This window comes from Megalobrama amblycephala, linkage group LG21 (genome assembly GCF_018812025.1).
Source record: "Megalobrama amblycephala isolate DHTTF-2021 linkage group LG21, ASM1881202v1, whole genome shotgun sequence".
Taxonomy (NCBI): Eukaryota; Metazoa; Chordata; class Actinopteri; order Cypriniformes; family Xenocyprididae; genus Megalobrama; species Megalobrama amblycephala.
Window position 1 is genome coordinate 18,574,589 of NC_063064.1, and position 26,889 is coordinate 18,601,477.

The following is a 26,889-nucleotide window of genomic DNA, read 5'->3' on the forward strand; positions in this document are numbered from 1 at the left end:
CTCCTATCAACAGGAGGAGCTCGCGCTTCAGATAGCGCTATTATTAATAGTGGACTCGAACCGGGGGTCTCTCTCTCTCTCGATCTCTCCTGGGCTGGCGCTTTGTGTAGCGTTATAAAAGCTCGACTAGAGAACAGTACATGAACGTGAGTCCTGTGTTGCTGGAATCGCAGAGGTGCACGGATACATACGGCACAGGGGTGAGTAGGATCACTTTTAGCGCTGGTTATCTGCTGAATGACTCTGTTCATTCCCGCCGCATGTGACTGGAGTTCTAATGGCAACGCTGGGAAGAGTTGGAGAGTTGTGCTGTTATTCATTCAATACAATCCAACAAGTTGCTCAGGTTGTGTTATGAACGATCTGGTTTGTATAACGGTGAGTCGCTCTTCCAACTTTACTGCAATTAAGCAATTCGGGGATCACAATGACTCGCTTCAGTGATGTGGAGAATGTTGATGGCTTTCCTGTTCTGTGGAGCGGTAATCGCGTTTTGGCAGCCAATGGCTGCAAACAGACATTGTATATGATCTGAAAAGATGAGAGGATGTAATTGAAAAGAGAAGCGCTTTTCTGTGCATCACTGCACACGAGACACTGGGACATTGTAGAGTGGCAGGAATCCAGGGAAAACGTTTTTTAACTGTAAAGACATGGATTTTATGCATATATAGCCTACTGACAGAGTAAGCCAAAATATATGGGTTAATGACAAACAAATATGTCAGAGATATGTAAAAGAGAAGAAATGTACTCATTCATGTTGGTTGCATACATCAATCGAGTACTAAACTACTTTTCTTGCACAAAAATAGTTTCCTTTTAAGGTAAAAATATTTGCCCCAAACAAGGCTTCTGACATGAAAACGTGCATTTTAAAAAAGAAGAAGAAAAAAAGGTGAAAATGTGCGATATTAAAAAAAAAAAAAAATCTTTAATGACCTTGAAGGTCTGAAGGGGTCCTCTCTGTTTTATGGTGTCCTTGTCACATGACAGCATAATGGCTTCCTGCATGCTGGTTACATTACATTGACTTTGATTTGGTGGGCAGAAGAGGAGGTGTAGTTAAGTAATTGTCTATATGAATTGCATTTTAATCTGTTTATGAATAAAGTAGTAGTCTAAGTTGGTCAGTCTAGAGAAAAAAACATAAAACTTACTGTAAGAGTTTACAGGGAAAGATGCATATGCCTTTGAATATGCCTACACCAAGTATATTTCACTTAAACTATGTATATTGGATTGGAAATGGTTCATTATTATTAATATATTCATTTATTTCATTTTTGGGCACAGTCTCACTTTTCTGTACAGTTTTACCCTACTATACCATTGCATTTTTTCCTGGCTGATCTGAACAAATGGAATTTCTATTGTAATTTAAAAACCAATCCCAACTGGATAATGAAGACCCTGAAAAAAAAAAAAAAACAATTTTAGTTCATCAAGTAGGATCTTATTTTGGATTTTTCAAGGATTCCAACAAGGATTCCTGTTTGATCTCATTATGATCGGTTCCAAATTATGATAAAAATTTCATTAGCACGTTCAGTGACTGTTGAGACAATCTATAACATTCTGTCCGACTATGAATTCCAGCCTCATGCCTCACTCTTTGTCTTTTTCTGCTTTCTCATATTTCTGATTGTAGGCTACCAAAGTTGCGACACTTTCTTGTGCTATCTTGTCTAAATCAGGGCATCTAACAGAATTAGAAGAAAAATAGAAACAGCATAAAGAGAAAACGCAAAGCAAGGACAGGCATAACAGGTTTTGTTTTACAACTTCCTAAGTGCTTCCCAGACATAATATGTGTTTGTGAGCTTTTTATTGATCATGTGCCCAACTGATTTGTATTCAATGATACTAATGTAGTTGTAGATGTAATAAAGCCCAGTGCAGCCTCAGGTTATATGAACTTGAAAACACGTTGTTTAAAATTTCTGCTCTTCGTTAAAAGGGTTTGTTGTTCAGAGAGACTCATCAGCATAATTAGATTAATTAGATTCAGTTTTGTCTTGTGTTAGAGTGTCATGTTTACCAAGATGTACAGCCTAATAAATGTTCTGTGATAGAAGGGCCTCTGGGATGTTAGTAGGAGTTAAATGTAAATCCTGTTATATGATGTGATCTAATGTTCCAGTTTATTAGAGCGATGGAGTTGTGGTTATACCTTCAGGGGTTTACTGGCATTAAAACAACATAACAGGTTCTGACAAAACAACAAAACTGATTTGTCATGGGAACATAGGATGCCACTCCAGAGTAGACATGAAATTGCATGTCCTACGGAAGGCGTTGATCTTGATAAGTCAGAATACTTTATTCACTGATGTTCCTTTTTTAAAATAACGTGAATCTCTTTTCATAAGATGAAGGTGTGAAAGAAGATTGTCTCCATCAGTAATAACACTAATCCTCATCCTCCTGAATACAGATCTAATTCGCAGTTGTAGTTCGAGCCAGTGTGTCGAAAGGATAGGTGGTTATCTGTTTCTGGTTTGGATGTGTTTTCTTCCAAGAAAAGGACAACTCTACATTCATATGCCATGAATCGTGAAGGAGTTTCTGTTTTGCTGACAACTTTGTTCTCCGGTTTGCTGTTCCTTTTTGTTTTGGCACTGCTGTGTTTCTTCACCTGCAGACTAGCTTCAAGAGTACTGCCAGTTGGAGCCCCACTGAGTTTTTGACGGAGCTTGTGAATGAGCCTCAAGTCATGGCGCTTAGATGTTCACTAGTTTAGGTCGACTTGCTATTGATGGTTTGTCGATTACAACACAGGAAACAAATGCTGTAAATGACTTGCATTAGTGGTTGGTTGTTGGTTTCCTCTTGATTTTAAGTTTTAAAATCAAAGGGATTGGACAAATATTGGGGAGATTTAAAACCAGTTAAATACCACATTCCTTAATTATCAAGAAAGAAAGAAATCCTTGTACATATTGTTTTTTAATCTCTTTATTTAATTTTATTCCTATTATTTATAATAGATTTATAATATATTAAATTATTAAACATTTACATTTATTCATTTAGCAGATGCTTTTATCCAAAGCATCTTACAGTTGAGAAATACAACAAGCGATTCATCATGAATTGGCAATAAACAGGGGAAAGTGCCAGTAATAGCAGTAAAAGGTTTCAGTCATTGTACAAGATAGTACAAGCTTCAACAGAAAGGGAATAAAGAATAATGAGAGTATAGACAAAGTAATAGTAAAAGCATTGAATTTCTTTTAACAGCATGCAGTTAAGTGCTTTGAAAGAGGTTAGTTTTCAGCTGTTTCTTGAAAATTGTGAGGGATTCGGCTGTCCAGATGAGGTTGGGTAGATCATTCCACCAGCAAGGGACCATGAATGAAAATGCCATCAGAGTGATTTTTGCCTCTCTGTGATGGTGGCACTAGCCGTTGATCACTCACCGATTACTGGAGGGGATGTAGACTCAAGAGAGAGTGGAGGTTGGAGGGTGCAGAGCCTGTGGCTGTTCTGTAGGCAAGCACCAATGTCAAGAACTTGATGCAAACCAGTGCAGAAATATAAACAGAGGTGTGTGACGTGGGCTCTTTTGTGCTCATTGGAGACAAGATGTGTATAATATATATATATATATATATATATATATATATATATATATATATATATATATATATATATATATATATATATATATATAGGCAGCAGCTATTTGCACAAAGTGTAAACAGCATCCCTTGTTGGCAAACGCTATTTACACTAGCTCCACCCACCAATGTCTGGTTGGGCTACTCAAGTTTTAAGAAAGTTGCATAGAATGCAATGTCTTCAGAGGTGCAGCAGTAGAGAGTAAGTCTCACAGACCTGGCTTTAACGCGACTGACGCGGGTTCGAATCCACCTTTTGCTGAGCTCGCATTTATTTTCAATAAAAATTAAAACAATGTTCTAAAAGTGGAAATAAACTGCGAACGAGTGTTTAATAATATTAAAAGTGTTTATTGGGTAGGGTTAGGGGAAGATGTAGGGAGGGTTTTTATTCTCCCAATAAGGCAGCATTCATTTAATAATTTTAATAAATAGAATCATTTACACTCAATGATATTATTTCATCCTGTTAATGTATAAAAATACTGAGGTGCAAATAGTATCTGCCAATATAAAGTATAGATAGCATCTAATTACTATTTACTGTTATTGCAAAGAACTGATACTTTTGCATGGTGTAAATAGAATATATTGCTATTTTCATTAAATAGCATCTATCGCTAAGAAAATTTGCTACTTGCACTTAGTGTAAACAGACACTCCGATATAGATAAATGTCTTTAGCCACTACATACTGACATTTAAAATGAATCATTTAATAGAGTGCAATTGTTGTTTACATACATGTTTTACATTGTACTACATTTAAAAAATACCTGCATGAAGTTACAGCTGTAATTAGTTTCTGGAATTTCATCTATAATTACATTGTTGACCCCTCACCTTACACCTTAGCCCACCCTTAAACCTCACTATACCACGAAACCTGTCATTAACCTTACCTGTATCCCACCTTAAAGGATTAGTCCACTTTTAAATAAACCTTTCCTGATAATTTACTCACCCCCATGTCATCCAAGATGTTCATGTCTTTTTTTCGTCAGGAGAAAAGAAATTAAGGTTTTTGAAGAAACGACGAGGAATAAGGGTCTTATCTAGCGAAACGATCGGTCATTTTCGAAAAAAATGCAACCGTTTATGCTTTATAAACACAAAATATCGCCTTGAACGTACTTTCCGTTTCCGCATTCTTCAAAACTCTTACGCTGAATGTTCTACGCCTTTCCTATTCTACTTACAGAACGAACGCGGCGCCAGTTTCGTAAGTTTCGAAAGGCGTAGGACATTCAGCGTAAGCGTTTTGAAGAAGTACGTTCAAGGCGATATTTTGTGTTTATAAAGCATAAACGGTTGCATTTTTTTCGAAAATGACCGATCGTTTTGCTAGATAAGACCCTTATTCCTCGTCTGGTGTCATTTAAAGCCCTTTGAAGCTGCACTGAAACTGCAATTTGGACCTTCAACCTGTTGGTAGCCGTTGAAATCCACTATATGGAGAAAAATCCTGGAATGTTTTCCTCAGAAACCTTAATTTCTTTTCTCCTGACGAAAGAAAGACATGAACATATTGGATGACACGGGGGTGAGTAAATTATCAGGAAAAGTTTATTTAAAAGTGGACTAATCCTTTAATAGAAGTAAAAGTGTTTTGCAGTACAACCTGAAAACTATAAGTACATTGTATACCTAACAATTTTCAGGAACACTTCATATTACAGTGTCATTGTTACAAATGTTACATGTAGGTACAATAGCAATAACTATAAATTATGCATAATTACATGCAACTAACCCTAAACCAAAACAAACTCTAAACATAACCCTATAATTAGTGATCGCCCGATATTGATTTTTTATAACCGATACCGATTATTTGCATGTTTATGTACCTGATAACCGATATGCAGAACCGATATTTATTTACTGTTATACTTCTGTTTTTGACAATTATTACAACACAAATGAGCTGAACAAACCATTTTATTTATAACAATCACTCCCTCCTTGCATACAAAAAAAACCCTTTATATTTATACACAAATAAATAGAGGGGTTTGAGTCCAAAAATTAAAGTGCACTTAACAAATTTAATCTAACGTTAAATCATGAAATGCCAACTGACAAAGTGCTGTTTGACTATAACTTAATCAACCGCGATCGCGCATGGAGATAATAAATAATTAATTTCCACAAAGCGGTAGGCTATATTTATATGTGTATTAGCGAAATAATTGTTATGTAGTAAATGATAATATAATCTAGGGTGTTTAAACAAGATAATCTTGTCAAAAGTTTCATTCAGTGGCCGTGCTTGAGCCCCCTGATCATCCGTCAGTTGCTAAGCAATATGAACGAACTTTTTCTTCTATCTAGACTAATGGTGAGCAAATACAACAGATAACGTTAGAGAATTAAATTCAGCGCTTTTATTTTCAACATGCACTCATTCATGTCTGTTTTATTTAATTCATGTAAAGTTACGTCTTTATTGGGGCAGGACACGACGAATTACACTACGTGACTCAATGAGTTCGTCTCAATTGTTTAGAAACAAGCTGCATAAATTAACTATATCAGGAATTTATGTCTCAGATCTCATTTGTGCATGTCTGTTATGTTAAATAAAGTTGATTAATTAAAGCAAACCAAGTAGAACATATACTTTACCTGTGCACTGAGTTGTTGTTGACTGATCTCCTCAGACGCCCGGGCTGCAATGGCGGAAATCTCAAAACGGCCACAAGATGGCGCCGTAAATCGGCGAATCCGATATTACAAAACCGATACCCGATTATGGAAAAATGCTTAAATATCGGGGAAAATATCGGTAAACAGATACATCGGTCGATCACTACCTATAATGAATATATGTAGTTAATTAATATTACTCAGTACTTAAATGTACAATTACAATGTAATAAAAACACCTTAAAATAAAATGTAACCCAATTTTCTTTTTCTTTTTTTTTCTTTTTGATGTAAGTACATAGTAGTAAAAAACTTGTCACCAAAGCAGTTATGTAAACTAAGAACCCTATAGCTGTGCATTTCAATGCTTTACATGACTATCACAATACTTTTTTTCCAGTTTTACAAATGTAAACGCAAAGTGGTCAAAGCTCCAGCATAGGTAATGTATAGGTTGATTGAGCGAATGGCTTTGATGCTGATTGATGGTTTCTGCGCAATGATTAAAGACCCCATTTAAAAGGATGAGAAGTAAGCTGAGGAATTGTGTGTTCGTAATAGAAATCTTGTGGTCCTGTGCCTTGGAACAGAGGTGTCCAGTTAATCAGCTTTGTCATGCCTATTAAAGCACCGTGTGCAGTGGCACTCAATCCCATTAAAGTGACCTTGACTAAAGAGAAGAAGACAGAGAGGTTTAATACTAATGCAGCCATATTATGTTTTAGGTGAGAACCTTTAGGTAGCTACTCAAATTAATGTTCAAATATGCCACTAAATGATTGTTTGTATCAGTTTTTGTGACACATCCCCAGTCTGTTCTCATATTTCAATTGTTTTGGCACATAAATATAAGATTATGATTGAAAAAAACAAGCCTTGGGATAGTAAATAGTTGTTTTCTATGCTTAAAGATGAAGTGTGTCATTTCTGAAGTGGCACCAAACGTAACAGCAACAATAATGATTGTTTTCAAATCAGGGAGGTCTATAATAGCTGGAGAAAGGTAGACCTGCCCCAAACTCACACCATTGGTTGAGCCAATATTATTGTGTTGACCGCTCAAACAAATATATACAGTACATGTGCCACATTGACACAGAGTTCAAATCAGCATATGAACGGCTTACTTAGAAAATATTTTAACATTGACATGAACTTTTTTCACTGCAGATCTTCGAGTCACCTGGCATCCATGGAACTTGAGTTATTCTGCAAACGGCAGCTGACAGATAACAAAATGAAGGTCTCTGTACTCCTTATACTTGGTTGTCTGGTTTCAGAAGGATTGGCAAAGCCTGAGTTTCCAGGTCAGTTAAGATACTTTTTTGCTTATTGGCCTTTATTAGATAGGACAATGACATACTTTTTTTCTGCAATGATAAGCATTTTGTCTCTTTAAAAATGAGACTAATCCTGTTCCTGGAGATCTACCTTCCTGGAGAGTGTACCTCCAACCCAAAATAAATAAACCTGCTAGACAAGATCTTCTGGAAGACTTCAGGATAATGATAAACATAATGAAACTCTGCAGGAAATGAGGACTCCTGCTTTATAGTTTGCTAGAGAGACACATAGTGTCAGATGAGTGCTTCGTAAACGGTGTAACACCATCTCAGGCTACTGAAGGTTTAGTAGTCTTCTTTTCGACCTTGCTCCAAATATGGATATAGAATAAAACTCATTTCACATGTACGTTAGCTTCCATAAGAAGATTGGACCCTTGGGTCAGATGGCCCCAGATTTGTTCATTTATGTGATTGTGGGTTTAAGAAGCTTATGCGGATAGAAGAAGATATGCATAAAATAGAAATTCAGTTGTTGTTCTTATCCAGCATTCGTTAAATTCAACTCAGTTTAGTTTAGAGAGAGATAGAACTTTCATCTACGGTCATTGTCATTATCTTGTTTTGCAGGAGCATCTTTCTTGGTTGTATGCTATAATTTGTGGCCAAACGTGTAAACATGTTTTCTTATGGCTTGTAGAACAAGAGAAGGACCCTAATTTCTGGAAGGGCTGGGCTCAAAGCTCACTAAAAAATGCTTTGACCCTCCAAGAGCTCAACAAGAACGTTGCCAAGAACATCATCCTTTTTCTTGGTGATGGTAAGTCATGTCATCCGTGAATCCCTGTGGTTCTTTACCATGATGTACTTGTCTTATAGTATGGACAGTAAGTTGACATTAATTGTAATTTCTGTTCATTCAAACAATATAAATTTCTTTTTTCTTTTGTTTTTGTTTTTTTCAACCAAGCTTCGAAAACTGTTTGTGCAATACCAGGTCTAATAAAAAGAGTTAAATATTTTTAAAAGCAACAGTGTATGACCCTGCTTCGAAATTAAGCATTAACATGGGCAGTGATGGATACCAAGTTAAAAAGAAATAGGCAAATTAACCACAGTCAACAACAGGTTGAACGTTGGAACGTCAGGTGAGCTTGGACAACAAAAGCAAGGAAGGAAGGAAGGAAGGAAGGAAGGAGCTAGTTTGATTATTCTGGCAGAAAAATCAAGATAACCTCAGCTACAATAGAAATCATCCAATTTTATAGAAAGAATTTGGTTTATTGCACACCACACCTCTATACCAGCAATTCCGGTATAAAACACCAGTTTACCAAAACCTAAAGAATCTTATGAAGCCTCAGTTCAACCACTGTCATGTAGATTTATTTCAGTGCTCACTGTCCACAAACAACAAAAAACACATGCCAGATACAAAAGGATGATTTTACATACAGAAGTTTCTAGAAGCCAATGCTGAAATGGGAGACAATAAGATTTGGATCAGTTGACCTATTGTTTCATGCATTAAAGGTGCCCTAGAATTAAAAATTGAATTTAGCAAATCTTGGCATAGTTAAATAACAAGAGTTCAGTACATGGAAATGACATACAGTGAGTCTCAAACTCCATTGTTTCCTCCTTCTTATATAAATCTCATTTGTTTAAAAGACCTCAGAAGAACAGGCGAATCTCAACATAACACCGACTGTGACAGTCGGGGTGTACGCCCCTAATATTTGCATATGCCAGCCCATGATCAAAGCATTAGACAAGGGCAGGACGTCTGGATGTGCACAGCTGAATCATCAGACTAGGTAAGCAAGCAAGAACAATAGCGAAAAATGGCAGATGGAGCGATAATAACTGACATGATTCATGATAACATGATATTTTTAGTGATATTTGTAAACTGTCTTTCTAAATGTTTCGTTAGCATGTTGCTAATGTACTGTTAAATGTGGTTAAAGTTACCATCGTTTCTTACTGTATTCACGGAGACAAGAGCCGTCGTTATTTTCATTATTAAACACTTGCAGTCTGTATGATTCATAAACACAACTTCATTCTTTATAAATCTCTCCAACAGTGTAGCATTAGCCGTTAGCCACGGATCACAGCCTCAAATTCATTCAGAATCAAATGTAAACATCCAAATAAATACAATACTCATAATCCGATGCATACATGCAGAATGCATGAGGAACACTTTGTAAAGATACATTTTGAGGGTTTTTATTAGCAGTGTAAACTTTGTTTATGCACTGTTTAAGGCAAGTGCGAGCTCCGTGGGCGGGGAGCGTGAGCATTTAAAGGGGCCGCAACATGAATCAGCGCATTTCTAATTATGCCCCAAAATAGGCAGTTAAAAAATGAATAAAAAAAAACATCTATGGGGTATTTTGAGCTGAAACTTCATAGACACATTCAGGGGACACCTTAGACTTATATTACATCTTGTAAAAAAACGTTCGATGGCACCTTTAAGATTATTAAGATTACAATGCGTTTCTTGGAGGTCAGACAACCAAGTTCAGAAAAGACTTCTGAATGTTCATAGGTTTTGTAGTTCTATATATAATACAATAAAAGAAAAATACAAAAAAAGCACACTGTGTGTATTTCATTCACTAAAAAAAGAACAGATTAAAAGATCCACTTGTTCATGAACTGGTCTACACTGGTAGCGTTGTTATGTGCCCGCAAGGACAACTCAATAAAAAAAAAGTTTCTTGCCATTATTTTGCAGTACACAGTCTCTTCTCACATTCAATTCAGACTGCAAACACAGATAAAATATACCAGTTGACTTTGAAATTTCTGGCAAGATTGATCTTGGGGTTTTAAGAGTCAATATCGTTCAAATGAAGATAGTGTTTTATTTGGAAATCGATTTCTCAGCCCTATGAGGTTATAGAATGCTTTTCAAGTTAACGTTTTATTGAAGATTGGAATATATTTTTCATAAGATGACAAGGTAAATCAATATGTATTTGCGTAAACATTTAGAGTATTCAAATTGAATTGCTCTTTTTTTATATTTCAGAATACTTTTTAAATTCATAGTTGCAACTAAAGCCAAAACCTTCATTTCATGCATTAACACATTTTTTGTATAATATTTCATGATTTCATTTTAGGCTTTGAAGGTTTGAAACCAGACTCTCTGAACTCTTTTCAATGTGATTGTACTTTTTGAACATATTCTTCTGAGTATGCACTTTTGTACAGTTCTGCAAGCTTGAGACTTTTAAGTGCACTATAATTTTGCTTGTGTTTTTAAATATAGCAGGTAATCATTTCATCTCACTATTCTGAATAAAATTCAAGATTTAATTTGAGAATGGCTTGTTCATTGACATAATATAAGGGCTTTCTCAAGCACCTTTCTCAGGTACAGGCAGACCATGTTATTCATGATAGATGGTGCTTGAAGGAAAGCATTATCTTAAAAATAGTGGTTAATTATGGCAACCTTTGTTGTTGGTAGGTATGGGTGTATCTACGGTCACAGCAGCACGGATTCTAAAGGGTCAAATGAGTGGAAAGAGCGGTGAGGAAACACAACTGGAGATGGACAAATTCCCCTATGTTGCCCTCTCTAAGGTAACATCCCTTGTGTTGTAATCCCATCATGCCATTCCTTTGTGTTCATAATCCATGCAGTCGCTCACCCCGGGCCACAGAGAACAGATTCAAATCATACTTTGATTTCTCTATCGGCCACAGTTCAGGGACGATGATTCTTACATAGTTATTTATTTCACAGATGTTAGCCATTATTAAAAGTGAGGGTGGTGAAATATGGTCAGTTATTATCTCCTAGTTTCAGCTGTTTTTCTTTTTGGCTTCATTTACATTTTTCACATAACCCTAAAAACCTACTGTATCATACTATATATTTATAAGGCCTCTAAATTATCAGCATGAGGTGAATAACCTGTTGTACATACACAGTCTACTACATGCCTTCTGTCATTGATTGATATTCTATACTTTTTTTGCCAAGTAAAAGTTAGTATAACTCCCTTCAGTTCATGGTTCACATGTCTTTTTGCTGTGAAATCTTTACTTATTTAGAGAGTAAGAATAACTTTTATATTGTTAGTAATAATTCAAGATGAAAATTTACTGGACTGAAGCAATTTAGGTTTACTTGATTATCAATACATATTTTTTTAGAAAAATCATGATACTATGTGAGAATCAAATATAGGTCAGGCTTTTGAGGAACGTTTATTTGTACATCTCTCAATTATCTATATTATATTGCATTGCCGCCCACCAGTGTTGTCAAATGCTTTCAATTGAAATTAGCTAAAACTGGTAGCTAAATGTCACTAGATGAAATCATAATGGCAAATTCATTGATCTATATGAATATAAATCAGTGTGGCAAAATAAAAATATAGATAAGGTTTGTCCAAGAAGTTGCTAAATTTGTCCCTGAACTATTGAAAAAAGTCTCAAAAGGGGCAGGGAAGTCACTAAATGTAGTGAAAAATTTGCTAAATTGGCAACACTGCCCCCCACATATTATATACATCTAACATTTTGTCTAACACCGTGTCTACACCAGACGCGACTTTTATCGCGTCGCGCCAGACACGGTGTAAAGGTTCAGTAAACTATTCCATTAAAAAAAATTAGATTCTTAGTATTATATGTCAGTATTTACAGGGCTAAATTGTTATGCTGATAAAACAATGTAGCAAGGTTTAATGTTCAGAGAAGAAAGAGGCAGGAACCGGCAAACGTTCAAAGTAACTTTATTAACCAACAATGAACAAACATAAACAAAACACAACGTAAAGTCCAGGCCTGGCCCCCTGTCGTCCTTCACTGTTGACGTTCCTACTTTTATCCTCCCAGAGCTCCTCTGTGAGAAACTCAAGGCCTTAATAGCATTCCATTCCCACGGCTCTTGGCCTCGCCCTACTTGCCACATACAATTTTTATGATTTTTTTTTTTTTTTTCAATTAAATTAAAAAAGGATTCAAATGGTCTTAGACTATTGGATTCATAAAAATCATCATTGTGGATGTTTATAATCATGCTAAATGCTTAATAATGCAGAATAAACAATTATAGAACTACACATTGGGCCCTATTTTAACGATCTAAGTGCATGGTCTAAAGCGCAAGGCGCATGTAGGGCATGTCCTAATCCTCTTTTGCTAGTTTAACAACGGAAAAATTGGTCAGCTCATTTTCCAAAAGGGTTGTTCCTATTCTCTTAATGAGTAATGGGTGTTTTTTGGGCATAACGTGCAGTAAACTAATTAGTGTCTCATCTCCCATTCCCTTTAAAAGCCAGTTACGCTCGCGCCATGGCGGATTCGCTATTTACATGGTGGAATTTGCAAGCGGAAAGACTGAACACTTCTCCAGAGAGGATTCCTTTTATTTTTAATATTAAACTAAACTAAACTAAAACTAAACAGAGTGCACGCATGTTGTGCACCCTCCTATAGGCGCATATTACTAATGCGGCCTTTAAATAACAAAAAAAAAATACTGCGCCATTGACTTTAGACCAGGTATTTGTTGATCAATGGCGTAGTCGTTTCAGTTGCCTCAAAATAGCAACACGCCAACAATGCACCTGAACACACCACTTTTTCAGATGCATGAGTGCATTTGCTATTTAAACAACGTGGCGCTGGACGTGAAAATGATAACTGCGTTAGCAAAAAACACTCGCGCCGCACCTGGCGTCGCATTGCACCGGGTGTATGATAGAGCCCTATGTGTTCTTGTCAAAATAATCCCTTCAGCTATTACAATTGTGCACCCCCCCCCCATCCCCCAGACATATAACACCAATGCTCAGGTACCAGACAGTGCAGGCACTGCCACGGCATATCTGTGTGGGGTCAAAGCCAACGAGGGTACGGTTGGAGTGAGTGCAGCAGCTGTGAGATCTCAGTGCAACACCACTCAAGGGAACGAGGTCACCTCCATTCTTAAATGGGCCAAAGACGCAGGTAAGATCCTCTGTTGAATCCTCCAATACAGCAGCTAAATTTGCTTCTCTGTCCCGACTTCTGTTGTAATTAGAATATAGATGGGATATTTGTTTTTGGGCTAATTTTTTTTTGCTAGCAATCCATTAACTTATTTTTGCATGAGAGAAACAAAGGTGACACTGGCACATAAAACAAGTTGAGCAGATAAAGGATTGTGGAAAGTGGAAAAACACGTCCTTATCTGAAGTAAAGGAATAAATGAGAAGAGTGACAGTTTGACTGATGAGCACAGCACGCAGGCGGCTTTCTCATATTTTATTCTCATGTTGAAAATAAAAACAAATGAAGCGTTTTATAAGACGGAAGTCCTCCGCTGAAGGTAGAGGTGAATGTAGCCGAGTGGAATTTGCACGACATGACCAGAATAAACATTATAAAATCCAGCTGAGAGCTTTAAAAGGCGGACATTCTAATCACTGTCAAACTGATAACCTGACCTGATCTGAGTATAGCGGAAAATGCTTTCTCACTTGGGTGCTTGTATTCAGAGAATGCATTAAAATAGTGTACCATACAACTGCTTGACCTTAGCCAGACAACAAGACTTAAATTCAAACTGTTTCCTTGACCAGTACAACATTGCAAAGCTGATGCAGTGCATACTTCAGTTTGTTTTCTGTAAGTCAGCTGCTGATTAAATAGAAGTTATTTAATCACTAGATAGTCGAGGGAAAAAATATGTAATCAACAAGAAAATAGATATAGTGATAAACAAGGACATGTCCCTACAGGAACAATTAACAGTTAGTTGCAACAACCTGTATTTTTCCCCAGGCAAATCAGTGGGAATTGTCACAACAACACGAGTAAACCATGCCACTCCGAGTGCCGCATATGCCCACTGTGTTGATCGGGACTGGTATTCAGATGGGGAAATGCCAGGTGAAGCACTGCAGAGTGGATGCAAAGACATTGCCAGACAACTCTTTGAAAATATCCCTGACATTAATGTGAGTTTTCTCATGATTTCCCCCCAGTTTTATAAATTCAATATCTGCTTATGTTAATATTTTGTTTCTTTGCCTAGTTTTATATCACCATGTTAATATTTCAGGATACAGATCATTAGTTAAAATGCTTCTGTTTTGCATTTTTAGTTAAATAATGTATTTATAATTGTTATTAGTAATTATAATAACAATGAATATTTAACCAAATAATTAATTAAAACAAATAAATAATAAAATAATGTAAAATATTATTTACAAATTATTTTTATAACTTAATAATAATAATAAATATGTACAATAAAAATATGTAAAATATTAACTATGAATTATTATTGTTAATATAATAATAATCTGATAAATTGATTTGTTATTATATACATATTTTAAATATTTTATTTAAAATATTATTTACAAATTATTTTTATAACTTAATAACAATAATAATAATTAATATGTACAATAAAAATATTTAAAATATTAACTATGCATTATTATTGTTATTAATGTAATAATATGATAAAATGATTTGTTATTTTATACATATTTTAAATATTTTATTATATATGTATTGTTATTATTATTATTGATAATAATGATAGTACAACTAATAATAGCAACTTTAAATATATGGTATATTTTATTAACATATTATTGTTCATATATTATTATTATTATATATATATATATATATATATATATATATATATATTAGTAACATTATTTAATAGTATTATTAATAATAATTATAACTATTATTATTAATATTATTGTCACTAATAATATATTATTTATAGTATTTAGAATTGTTGTTAGTAATTATAATAACAATAAATATTTAACCAAATAATTAAATTAAATTATGTAAAATATTATTTACATAAATTTTATAACTTTTTCATAATAATAATATTAAATATGTACAATAAAAATATTCAAATTATTATTGTTATTAATACAATAATAATATGATAAAATGATTTGTGTTATTATATACATATTTTAAATATTTGATTTAAAAAGTGTATTATTATTATTATTATTATTGATAATAATGATACTACTATTACTACTAATAATAACAACACATTTAAATAAATGTTATATTTTAGTAACATTTAATATTATTATTAATAATAATTATAACTATTATTATTAATATTGTTGTCACTAATAATAATAAATATTTGAAAATATTTAAACAGTTAATTACAAATTATTTTAGCAGCATAGCTATAAATAGTGCAGAATCTTAAATATTTCTAGTTTTAGTTTAAATTGGATTTTCTTTTAGACCGCACTGTGTACAATAAATGTGTGATGTTTCTCTTTTGTTCTTGATTTGGATGGGCAGGTGATTATGGGGGGTGGGCGGAGATATATGTACCCCAAAAACACACCAGATGTGGAATACCCAGGAGACAAGAAACACAACGGTACACGCAAAGATGGCAGGAACCTTGTGGGGGAGTGGATTGACAGAATGAAGGATAAGGTGAAAGATGAAACAAGGGAAAAACAGGGCACTTCATTCCATCTTTTCATTTACAATGTCATGTTCAATTCAGTTCAGGGAAAAAAAAAAAAAAAATGCTTCCACGCAATGCCTCTGCTGACAAATCTCTTTTTTCATTTTCTCTCTGTGTTTGCCTGACTCTGGCAGTGTATTTGTGCTCTTTTGATGATGCCCTCTTTATTGACTTGCCTGAATCTGCTCTGATGCTCTTGAGACCACTAAAGCTGGCTTTACAGCTGTGCAGTTAATAACAAATGAAGACTATTTGTACTTGTTGTGAAACTGTATTACAGAGATTTGGTTGCAAGATATTGGATCATAGCAGTTTAATATGTACTATAAAGCATCTAAACATAAGAGGGTATGGTCATTTCTCCAACCTATTTGTTGTTTCTCTCTTAACCTTTGTGTAAGCAGAGAGGTTACTATGTTTGGAACAAGAGGGATCTCCTTTCCCTGAATCCAAATAATGTGGATTATCTGTTGGGTGAGTTTTATAAACATTCTGCTTAAGTGACCTTGTGTGAGACAATGTTTTACTGAATTTCTGTTCTATTTGCACTGCAGGTCTGTTTGAGCCAGCAGACCTGGCCTATGAGCTTGAGAGAAACAAAGAAACTGACCCTTCACTTACTGAGATGGTAGAAGTGGCCATTAAGATCCTCAGAAAAAATGAACGCGGGTTCTACTTGTTGGTCGAAGGTAAAAAAAATATAGTGTACCTCACTGTTCATTACAGCACAGATGTGCTATTGGAAGGTCATTTCAACATCTAATTAAACTGGTATCAAATATTTGGCATCTCTCTGGGGAAGCTACTTGTCAAAGTATATACACTGATCAGGCATAACATTACGACCACTGACAGGTGAAGTGAATAACACTGATTATCTCTTCATCACGGCACCCGTTAGTGGGTGGGATATATTAGGCAGCAAGTGAACATTTTGTTCTCAAAGTATATATGTGTTCGAAGCAGGAAAAATGGGCAAGCGTAAGGATTTAAGCGAGTTTGACAAGGGCCAAATTGTGATGGCTAGACGACTGGGTCAGAGCATCTCCAAAACTGCAGCTCATTGTGGGGTGTTCCCGGTCTGCAGTGGTCAGTATCTATCAAAAATGGTCAAAGGAAGGAACAGTGGTGAACTGGCGACAGGGTCATGGGTGGCCAAGGCTCACTGATGCACGTGGGGAGCGAAGGCTGGCCCGTGTGGTCCGATCCAACAGACGAGCTACTGTAGCTCAAATTGCTGATGAAGTTAATGCTGGTTCTGATAGAAAGGTGTCTGCATAGCTGCAGACCAGTCAGGGTGCCCATGATATAATATATACTTAATTATATATACACAATATAAACAATTTTATATATTATACCATAAATATATATACACTGCAATTAAATAAATGGTAGTGTGTGTGTGTATATATACAGTGGGTACAGAAAGTATTCAGACCCCCTTAAATTTTTCACTCTTTGTTATATTGCAGCCATTTGCTAAAATCATTTAAGTTCATTTTTTTTTCCTCATTAATGTACACACAGCACCCCATATTGACAGAAAAACACAGAATTGTTGACATTTTTGCAGATTTATTAAAAAAGAAAAACTGAAATGTCACATGGTCCTAAGTATTCAGACCCTTTGCTCAGTATTTAGTAGAAGCACCCTTTTGATCTAATACAGCCATCTGTCTTTTTGGGAAAGATGCAGCAAGTTTTTCACACCTGGATTTGGGGATCCTCTGCCATTCCTCCTTGCAGATCCTCTCCAGTTCTGTCAGGTTGGATGGTAAACGTTGGTGGACAGCCATTTTTAGGTCTCTCCAGAGATGCTCAATTGGGTTTAAGTCAGGGCTCTGGCTGGGCCATTCAAGAACAGTCACGGAGTTGTTGTGAAGCCTCTCCTTCGTTATTTTAGCTGTGTGCTTAGGGTCATTGTCTTGTTGGAAGGTAAACCTTCGGCCCAGTCTGAGATCCTGAGCACTCTGGAGAAGGTTTTCGTCCTGGATATCCCTGTACTTGGCCGCATTCATCTTTCCCTCGATTGCAACCAGTCGTCCTGTCCCTGCAGCTGAAAAACACCCCCACAGCATGATGCTGCCACCACCATGCTTCACTGTTGGGACTGTATTGGACAGGTGATGAGCAGTGCCTGGTTTTCTCCACACATACCGCTTGGAATTAAGGCCAAAAAGTTCTATCTTGGTCTCATCAGACCAGAGAATCTTATTTCTCACCATTTTGGCAAACTCCATGCAGGCTTTCATGTGTCTTGCACTGAGGAGAGTCTTCCGTCGGGCCACTCTGCCATAAAGCCCCGACTGGTGGAGGGCTGCAGTGATGGTTGACTTTCTACAACTTTCTCCCATCTCCCGACTGCATCTCTGGAGCTCAGCCACTGTGATCTTTGGGCTCTTCTTTACCTCTCTCACCAAGGCTCTTCTCCCCCGATAGCTCAGTTTGGCCGGACAGCCAGCTCTAGGAAGGGTTCTGGTCGTCCCAAACGTCTTCCATTTAAGGATTATGGAGGCCAATGTGCTCTTAGGAACCTTAAGTGCAGCAGAATTGTTTTTGTAGCCTTGGCCAGATCTGTGCCTTGCCACAATTCTGTCTCTGAGCTCTTCAGGCAGTTCCTTTGACCTCATGATTCTCATTTGCTCTGACATGCACTGTGAGCTGTAAGGTCTTATATAGACAGGTATGTGGCTTTCCTAATTAAGTCCAATCAGTATAATCAAACACAGCTGGACTCAAATGAAGGTGTAGAACCATCTCAAGGATGATCAGAAGAAATGGACAGCACCTGAGTTAAATATATGAGTATCACAGCAAAGGGTCTGAATACTTAGGACCATGTGATATTTCAGTTTTTCTTTTTTAATAAATCTGCAAAAATGTCAACAATTCTGTGTTTTTCTGTCAATATGGGGTGCTGTGTGTACATTAATGAGGAAAAAAATTAACTTAAATGATTTTAGCAAATGGCTGCAATATAACAAAGAGTGAAAAATTTAAGGGGGTCTGAATACTTTCCGAACCCACTGTATATATATATATATATATATATATATATATATATATATATATATATATGTATGTATATATATGTGTGTGTGTGTTTGTGTATGACAAATAAAAACACTAGACAGCTACTCAAATCTATATAACTAAACTACAAACATAGTATAAACTGCAGTATTGAAATATTAATCTCACTAAACATTTGGATGGTGACTGAGTTGAATAAATTAATTTGAAGCATTCATTAAAATTCATTTGATGATTGCCTCGGTTTGCTCGTAGCAATACAATGTGATATAAGTGTCAAACTAAACTACTTATTAATTAAATTAAATTAAAATGAACTGAATTAATTTTAAAAGCTGGACTGTAACAGCTCAGCTTCTATCAGGTACTGGCACTATAACAACTCTTTCGGGTATTGAAGGGAAAGATGTGTACAGAATTAATGTCTACATGCTGCATATGAGACCTCTGACCGGGCTGTCCTTTGACAGGTGGGCGCATTGACCACGGACACCATGAGGGCAAAGCGAAGCAGGCCTTACACGAGGCAGTAGAAATGGATTGGGCCATTACTCGAGCTGGTCTCCTCACCAGTGTTTATGACACACTAACCGTCGTCACGGCTGATCACTCTCATGTCTTCAGCTTTGGAGGCTACACACCACGAGGAAACTCAATCTTTGGTAGGTAATGAAGGCTCAAACCTTGTTGGGAGCACTTTAATTACAGAGTAGGGTGTGATTTCTTTGTGGTTTATGGCCCAGACTTTAAATGTCCTTTCCGCAGGTTTGGCCCCCATGATGAGTGATATTGACCAGAAGCCCTTCACATCCATTTTGTATGGAAATGGCCCAGGGTTCAAGTTGGTTAACGGATCTAGAGAAAATGTCTCAACTGTGGACTACGGTAAGTAATTACAGGCTTATCGCTTCCTGGTTCTTCCCGGGGGCCTACTTTTGGGAGACTTGGAATGCTGGGATTTACTTTTAATTGTTCCTGTTTGGCTGTTTCTTGCTTTTCTGTGGTATGCTACGTAGCCACTAAAGCATAACGTAAAAAGCTTATACTTCGGAGGGCGTACAGTAAGGGTGGCTACACAGCTCTGATGGTGCACTTGATGGACTGGAATGCTACAGTCCATTTTGAGGACATGGAAAGAGCCCGCTTAGAAATAAAGCGGGAATATAGCGTATTGAATTGGTGAATCTGCTTCTCTCATTCTGTTTCATTGCAGCAAAGGTTAAGACCTTGCATTCAGGGCTATTCAAAGTTTTCAAAGTCTTTATTAGATAGAGAGATGAAGCAGATGTAAATTCTTATGTGGGGTCAGTAAGGTTTAAAGAGAAATTAATCATTTTATTCAGCAAGGATGCATTAAAAACTGTGACAAAACTGTGACATTTATAATGTTACCAAAGATTTACATAAAAAACTGTTCTTTTCTACGTATTAAAGAATCCTGAAATGTATCACAGTTTCCACTAAAATATGAAGCAGCACAACTGTTTTCAACATCGATAATAATAAGAAATGTTTCTTGAGCAGCAAATCAGCATATTAGAATGATTTCTGAAGGATCATGTGACACTGAAAACTGGAGTAATGATGCTGAAAATACAGATTTGCATCACAGGATTAAATGAAATTTTAAAATATATTAAAATAGAAAACAGTTATTAGGGCCCGAGCACCGATGGTGTGAGGACCCTATTGTAATTGCTCGGTCAATTATTCTTATTCTCCGCAATGAATTGCATTTTTGAGGGCCTAAACGTGCTCAAAAACTCATGAAACTTTGCACACGTGTCAGAAGTGGTGAAAATTTACATCTGATATGGGTTTCAGAATTAGGTGTGGCAAAATGGCTCCACAGCGCCACCTACAAAATTTCAATTAAATCCTTTGCGCTGCGTTTCATGTCCAGGTATGAAATTTGGATGTAACAGCCCAATACCTACAAAAAAGCCCCTGGGTGCAAAATCTGAAAATCTAACAGGAAGTGAGATATTTTGAATTTTCTCTGCAAAATTTTAACAGTTTTTGCCATTTTCAGATGTTGTACTCTAACAAACTCCTCCTAGAGCTTTAATCAGATCAACATCATATTTGGTCAGTCTAATCTAAAGGCCTTTGCGACATTAAATTGTGAAGATCTTGAGTTTTCGCTGAAGGGTGTGTCTGTGGCGGCCTGACAAATTCCGATGTTTTGCCATGAAACAGGAAGCTGTTGTAACTCAGGTATACAATGTTCAAACTGCCCCAAACTTCATGTGTAATAAGAATCCTGGCCTGAAGACATCTATATGCCAATTTTCACTTAGTCATAGCGCCACCTGCTGGCAACAGGAAATGGCGTGCTTTATACTGTTATTCACTCCCAGGAACACATTTCAATATGCTACGAAGTATCAAACATCTTAGAAACACGTTAAATCATGCAACACTTGGCTGAGTGCTAATGTATGTGATTAACGCCATGAAACAGAAAGTTGTTGTAACTCGGGCATACAATGTCCGATCTGCCCCAAACTTCACAATATATACAGTGGGTACGGAAAGTATTCAGACCCCCTTAAATTTTTCACTCTTTGTTATATTGCAGCCATTTGCTAAAATCATTTAAGTTCATTTTTTTCCTCATTAATGTACACACAGCACCCCATATTGACAGAAGAACACAGAATTGTTGACATTTTTGCAGATTTATTAAAAAAGAAAAACTGAAATATCACATGGTCCTAAGTATTCAGACCCTTTGCTCAGTATTTAATAGAAGCACCATTTTGATCTAATACAGCCATGAGTCTTTTTTGGGAAAGATGCAACAAGTTTTTCACACCTGGATTTGGGGATCCTCTGCCATTCCTCCTTGCAGATCCTCTCCAGTTCTGTCAGGTTGGATAGTAAACGTTGGTGGACAGCCATTTTTAGGTCTCTCCAGAGATGCTCAATTGGGTTTAAGTCAGGGCTCTGGCTGGGCCATTCAAGAACAGTCACAGAGTTGTTGTGAAGCCACTCCTTCGTTAATTTAGCTGTGTGCTTAGGGTCATTGTCTTGTTGGAAGGTAAACCTTCGGCCCAGTCTGAGGTCCTGAGCACTCTGGAGAAGGTTTTCGTTCAGGATATCCCTGTACTTGGCCTCATTCATCTTTCCCTCGATTGCAACCAGTCGTCCTGTCCCTGCAGCTGAAAAACACCCCCACAGCATGATGCTGCCACCACCATGCTTCACTGTTGGGACTGTATTGGACAGGTGATGAGCAGTGCCTGGTTTTCTCCACACATACCGCTTAGAATTAAGGCCAAAAAGTTCTATCTTGGTCTCATCAGACCAGAGAATCTTATTTCTCACCATCTTGGAGTCCTTCAGGTGTTTTTTAACAAACTCCATGCAGGCTTTCATGTGTCTTGCACTGAGGAGAGGCTTCTGTCGGGCCATAAAGCCCCGACTGGTGGAGGGCTGCAGTGATGGTTGACTTTCTACAACTTTCTCCCATCTCCCGACTGCATCTCTGGAGCTCAGCCACAGTGATCTTTGGGTTCTTCTTTACCTCTCTCACCAAGGCTCTTCTCCCCCGATAGCTCAGTTTGGCCGGACGGCCAGCTCTAGGAAGGGCTCTGGTCGTCCCAAACATCTTCCATTTAAGGATTATGGAGGCCACTGTGCTCTTAGGAACCTTAAGTGCAGCAGAATTTTTTTTGTAACCTTGGTCAGATCTCTGCCTTGCCACAATTCTGTTTCTGAGCTCTTCAGGCAGTTCCTTTGACCTCATGATTCTCATTTGCTCTGACATGCACTGTGAGCTGTAAGGTCTTATATAGACAGGTGTGTGACTTTCCTAATTAAGTCCAATCAGTATAATCAAACACAGCTGGACTCAAATGAAGGTGTAGAACCATCTTAAGGATGATCAGAAGAAATGGACAGCACCTGAGTTAAATATATGAGTGTCACAGCAAAGGGTCTGAATACTTAGGACCATGTGATATTTCAGTTTTTCTTTTTTAATAAATCTGCAAAAATGTCAACAATTCTGTGATTTTCTGTCAATATGGGGTGCTGTGTGTACATTAATGAGGAAAAAATGAACTTAAATGAGTTTAGCAAATGGCTGCAATATAAAAAAGAGTGAAAAATTTAAGGGGGTCTGAATACTTTCCGTACCCACTGTAATTACAGTCAAAACGCCACCTGTTGGCAGAAGGAAGTGGGGCACTTTAAAAATGTCAGAATTCTCATGTATTTACTTGCTTACATGCATGTCGCCCACTGTTCACTGTTTTTTTAAGGACAACGGGTGGCGGTGAGCCCGGGTGCGAGGGCCCTTTCATTGCTGCTTGCAGCTTTAATTTCAAATTGTAATTATATTTCACAATATTACTGTATTTTGAGCAAACAAATGCAGCCTTGATGAACACAAGAGTCTTCTTTCAAAAACATGAACAAATCTTACAACCTTAAGTGTTATTTTACATTATATTTTAATTTTATGTAATATGTTTTAATGTGAGAGACTTGTTAAAGACCTCACTGTCCTTATTGAATGGAGCGGATCGGCAGTGTTCTCTGATGCAGTGTTAACTCTAGTGTATAAGCGCCCTGAATGTCAAACTCAGCGGTAGTTGAATGATGATAAAGTGAATCTCTCTCAGTTTCCACCACCCATCTTTCTTACTCTTTCTCTTTATGTTTGACAAGCCATAGAATTATGGCTATTGTTCTGGCTTGGTCTCTCTCTCTCTCTTCTCTCATTTTCTTCCCCATCACTCTCTCTGTTTGTCTCATTACTATTCCACAGCATAGGTTTGACTGTTTCAATTTCTGTTTTCACTGATAGAACACAATGCAAAAACAGTGAAGTAAAATGTATTGTCATCCCTGCTGTTGACATTCTTCTGGGGATGTCAAATATACCAGTACACAGACAATATACCAAAATAATAAATTAAATTGTAATAAAAAATTTAACTGTACCAATTTTTTTAATAGTATGTGTAGTTCTGAGTATTGACAAGCAAACACCAATATAGACAAGAAAAAGAGGAAACTCACTGCTGTTATTTTTAAAAAGTTGTGATTTATTTATTATTTATTTTAGTTTTTATATTGCTCATATATTGTAATCATTATTTTATTTCTTCTAATTATTGAGAAATGCTTCCAGGCTACATACTACTGTTTTAATTTTAATATTTAAATGTATCTTTATATTAATTGTAATTTAATTTTAATTTAACATGATATTTATTTATTAATGAGATTTTATTTATTAGTGATTTATTCAATATTAATTTATTATTAATTGTAATTTAGTTTTAATATAACACTTAATTTATTTCTCTTAATTATTGAGAAATGCTTTCAGGCTACATTAATACTGAATTAATATTTAACTAAAGTGGTGTTTTATTAAATATTAAAGTTTTAATATAACATTATAATTATTCATTCATTTCTCCTTATAGTATTTAGCCTGAAAGCATTTCTCAAAAATTAAGCGAATTATAAATAAATAAATTTATATTAAAACTAAATTACAATTAATATTAAATCAACAGTTAATAAAACACCATGTACATATTAGTTAAATATTAATATTAATATGAATATTAACAAAATAAAATGAAAACAATAGTATGTAACCTGAAAGCAGTACTTGTTTTAATTTTATTTTGGTAATATTCATATTAATATTTAACTGAAGTAGTGTGTTTTATTGATTCAAATTAAAATTTAATTTTATATTAATATTAAGATAAATATTAACAAATGACAATAAAAATGACTTTGGTATCATGACATCTATTCTTTCTTCTCCCCCAGAGCAAAACAATTATCAGGCTCAGTCTGCCGTTCCCTTGCGCATGGAGACTCATGGCGGTGAAGACGTGGCCATCTTCTCCAAAGGCCCCATGGCTCATCTTCTTCATGGAGTCCAGGAGCAGCATTACATTCCCCATGTCATGGCGTACGCCTCTTGCATCGGCCAAAACAAAGACCACTGCCGTACAACCTCCGGCTCCTCTTCTCTCAGCCACATCTCCCCTACACTGGCCATCCTTCTTTCAGTTACATGGTTTCTGTGCTGACCTCTCTTCTTTGGATCCTCTCGTATCCTACCGTGATTAGATCAGAAACTGAGTTTATGATTTTTTTGTAATATGTGGTTAGTTTTTAAAGCATTTATCAACTTCAGGACCAATGTGTGGGCATTTTGAAGAGGCTGAAGATGTGAAGAGATTCTGTTGCAATGATGGAAACAAAATGTAAAATGTTTTTTTTTTTTTTAACTTGCCATTTAAGCGATATCACACAAGTAGGATTGCTGGTGTTGTGAATACCAGAACTGCTGTGATTCAGTACAGCAGTGCAAATGTGAGTGTGATATTGCTGTTCTCTAAAAAACATTATAATGAATAATTGTGATAAAATCTGGCCAGCAAAAATTCTTCAGAAGGACGCCAAAAAAAATATCACGCTTTCTGTATTGCAAGGCAACACGGAGATTGACAATCTGTCTGGAACAGATAATGCAAAATAGAGGATCTGAACTAATTGTTGTTTGACAAGCTCACACTACACAGTTTTAGCTCTGAAATTTTGTAAGGTCTGCTAAGTCACATGAGATCAGTAAGATATTTTTTTTTTCTTTTTGGAAAGAATTCAATGTTTATTCAGCAAGGATGCATTAAATTGATCAAAAGTGACAAAACATTTATGTTACACAAAAGTTCCCTTTTGAAAGGGAACTTCAACTCTGCGTTGATTACGTGGACGTTCCCCAACGTCTCGTTCCCTGGTTCTCAGGGAACTATGGTTACATACGTAACCTGAGACAATTTCTATTTAAATGAATGCTTTTGAACTTTCTATTCATCAAGGAATCCTAAAAAATTATCATAGTTTCCACAAAAAATTAAGCAGCACAGTAATAGTAAACATTAATAGTAATAAGAGATGTTTCTTGAGAACTAAATCAGCATATTAAAATGATTTCTGAAGGATCCTGTGACACTTAATAATAAACTGCATTTTAAAGTATTTAAAAGTATATTTTAAAGTTAAGTTTTTAAATTGTAATAATAGCACCTAAAGGGACATTGTGGTGGAAAATATTTGGGATGGGAGAAAAAATATATTTCAATGCTTTTGCGTACTCTCGCAAAAGTTTTGCATTCCCTCGAGAAACTTTGCGTTTGCTCACAAAAAACTAAGTTTCTTGGGGGAACACAAACATTTTTGCGAGCGAACACAAACTTTCTTGGGGGAACGCAATAGTTTTGCGAGAGAATGCAAAAAAATTAACATCATTTTTGTTCCCATCTCATATATTTTTTCATCACTTTGTCCCTTTAGGGGCTCCATAGTTTTTACTCTATCAAATAAATGCAGCCTTGTTGAACATAAAAGACTTGTACTGAACTTGTACTGTCCCAGGTGAAAAAAAAAAGTAAATTTCTATAATGTACTTAAAGTGCTCTATTTTCGTGCACTAATTTTGTACTTAATATACTAAAAATTCTTCTTTAGTACTTCTTAAGAACATCTAAGTGTACTCAACTGCTATTTTGAGACACCATGAAATATAAACTAAAATGTGCTTTTAATATACTATCTCTGTATTTAAAAAAATTTATTTACATACCACTTATAGTATTTTGAACCCTTACCCCCGGTTTCACAGACAAGGCTTAAGCTAGTCCTAGACTAAAATGCATGTTTGAGCTGTTTTAACTGAAAGCAACTTGCAATGACATATCTTAAAGGATTAGTCCACTTTTAAATATAATTTTCCTGATAAATTTACTCACCC

At 36.0% G+C, this 26,889-nt stretch overlaps 1 protein-coding gene across 2 annotated transcripts; it reads left to right on the forward strand.

Annotated features, from left to right (window-relative positions):
* alpl (alkaline phosphatase, biomineralization associated) lies at positions 1-26,889 on the forward strand. Of its 2 annotated transcripts, none has more exons than XM_048173150.1 (12): positions 1-200; positions 7,443-7,579; positions 8,256-8,375; positions 11,046-11,161; positions 13,369-13,543; positions 14,360-14,535; positions 15,887-16,027; positions 16,466-16,535; positions 16,616-16,750; positions 19,568-19,759; positions 19,863-19,982; positions 24,900-26,889. In XM_048173150.1, the coding sequence occupies exons 2-12, from the start codon at positions 7,465-7,467 to the stop codon at positions 25,163-25,165; spliced, it is 1,626 nt and encodes a 541-aa protein (XP_048029107.1). In that variant the 5' UTR covers positions 1-200; positions 7,443-7,464; the 3' UTR covers positions 25,166-26,889. The 2 variants fall into 2 exon arrangements, with proteins under 2 accessions (XP_048029107.1, XP_048029109.1); XM_048173152.1 differs by lacking the exon at positions 1-200 and adding an exon at positions 227-378.

Excerpts from the sequence above, each read along its gene's own strand:
- alpl (XM_048173150.1), top strand. The coding sequence starts at position 7,465 with ATGGAACTTGAGTTATTCTGCAAACGGCAGCTGACAGATAACAAAATG. Across the intron at positions 14,536-15,886 it reads AAAATATCCCTGACATTAAT|GTGATTATGGGGGGTGGGCG; the intron begins GTGAGTTTTCTC and ends TTGGATGGGCAG. Across the intron at positions 19,760-19,862 it reads ACGAGGAAACTCAATCTTTG|GTTTGGCCCCCATGATGAGT; the intron begins GTAGGTAATGAA and ends TCCTTTCCGCAG.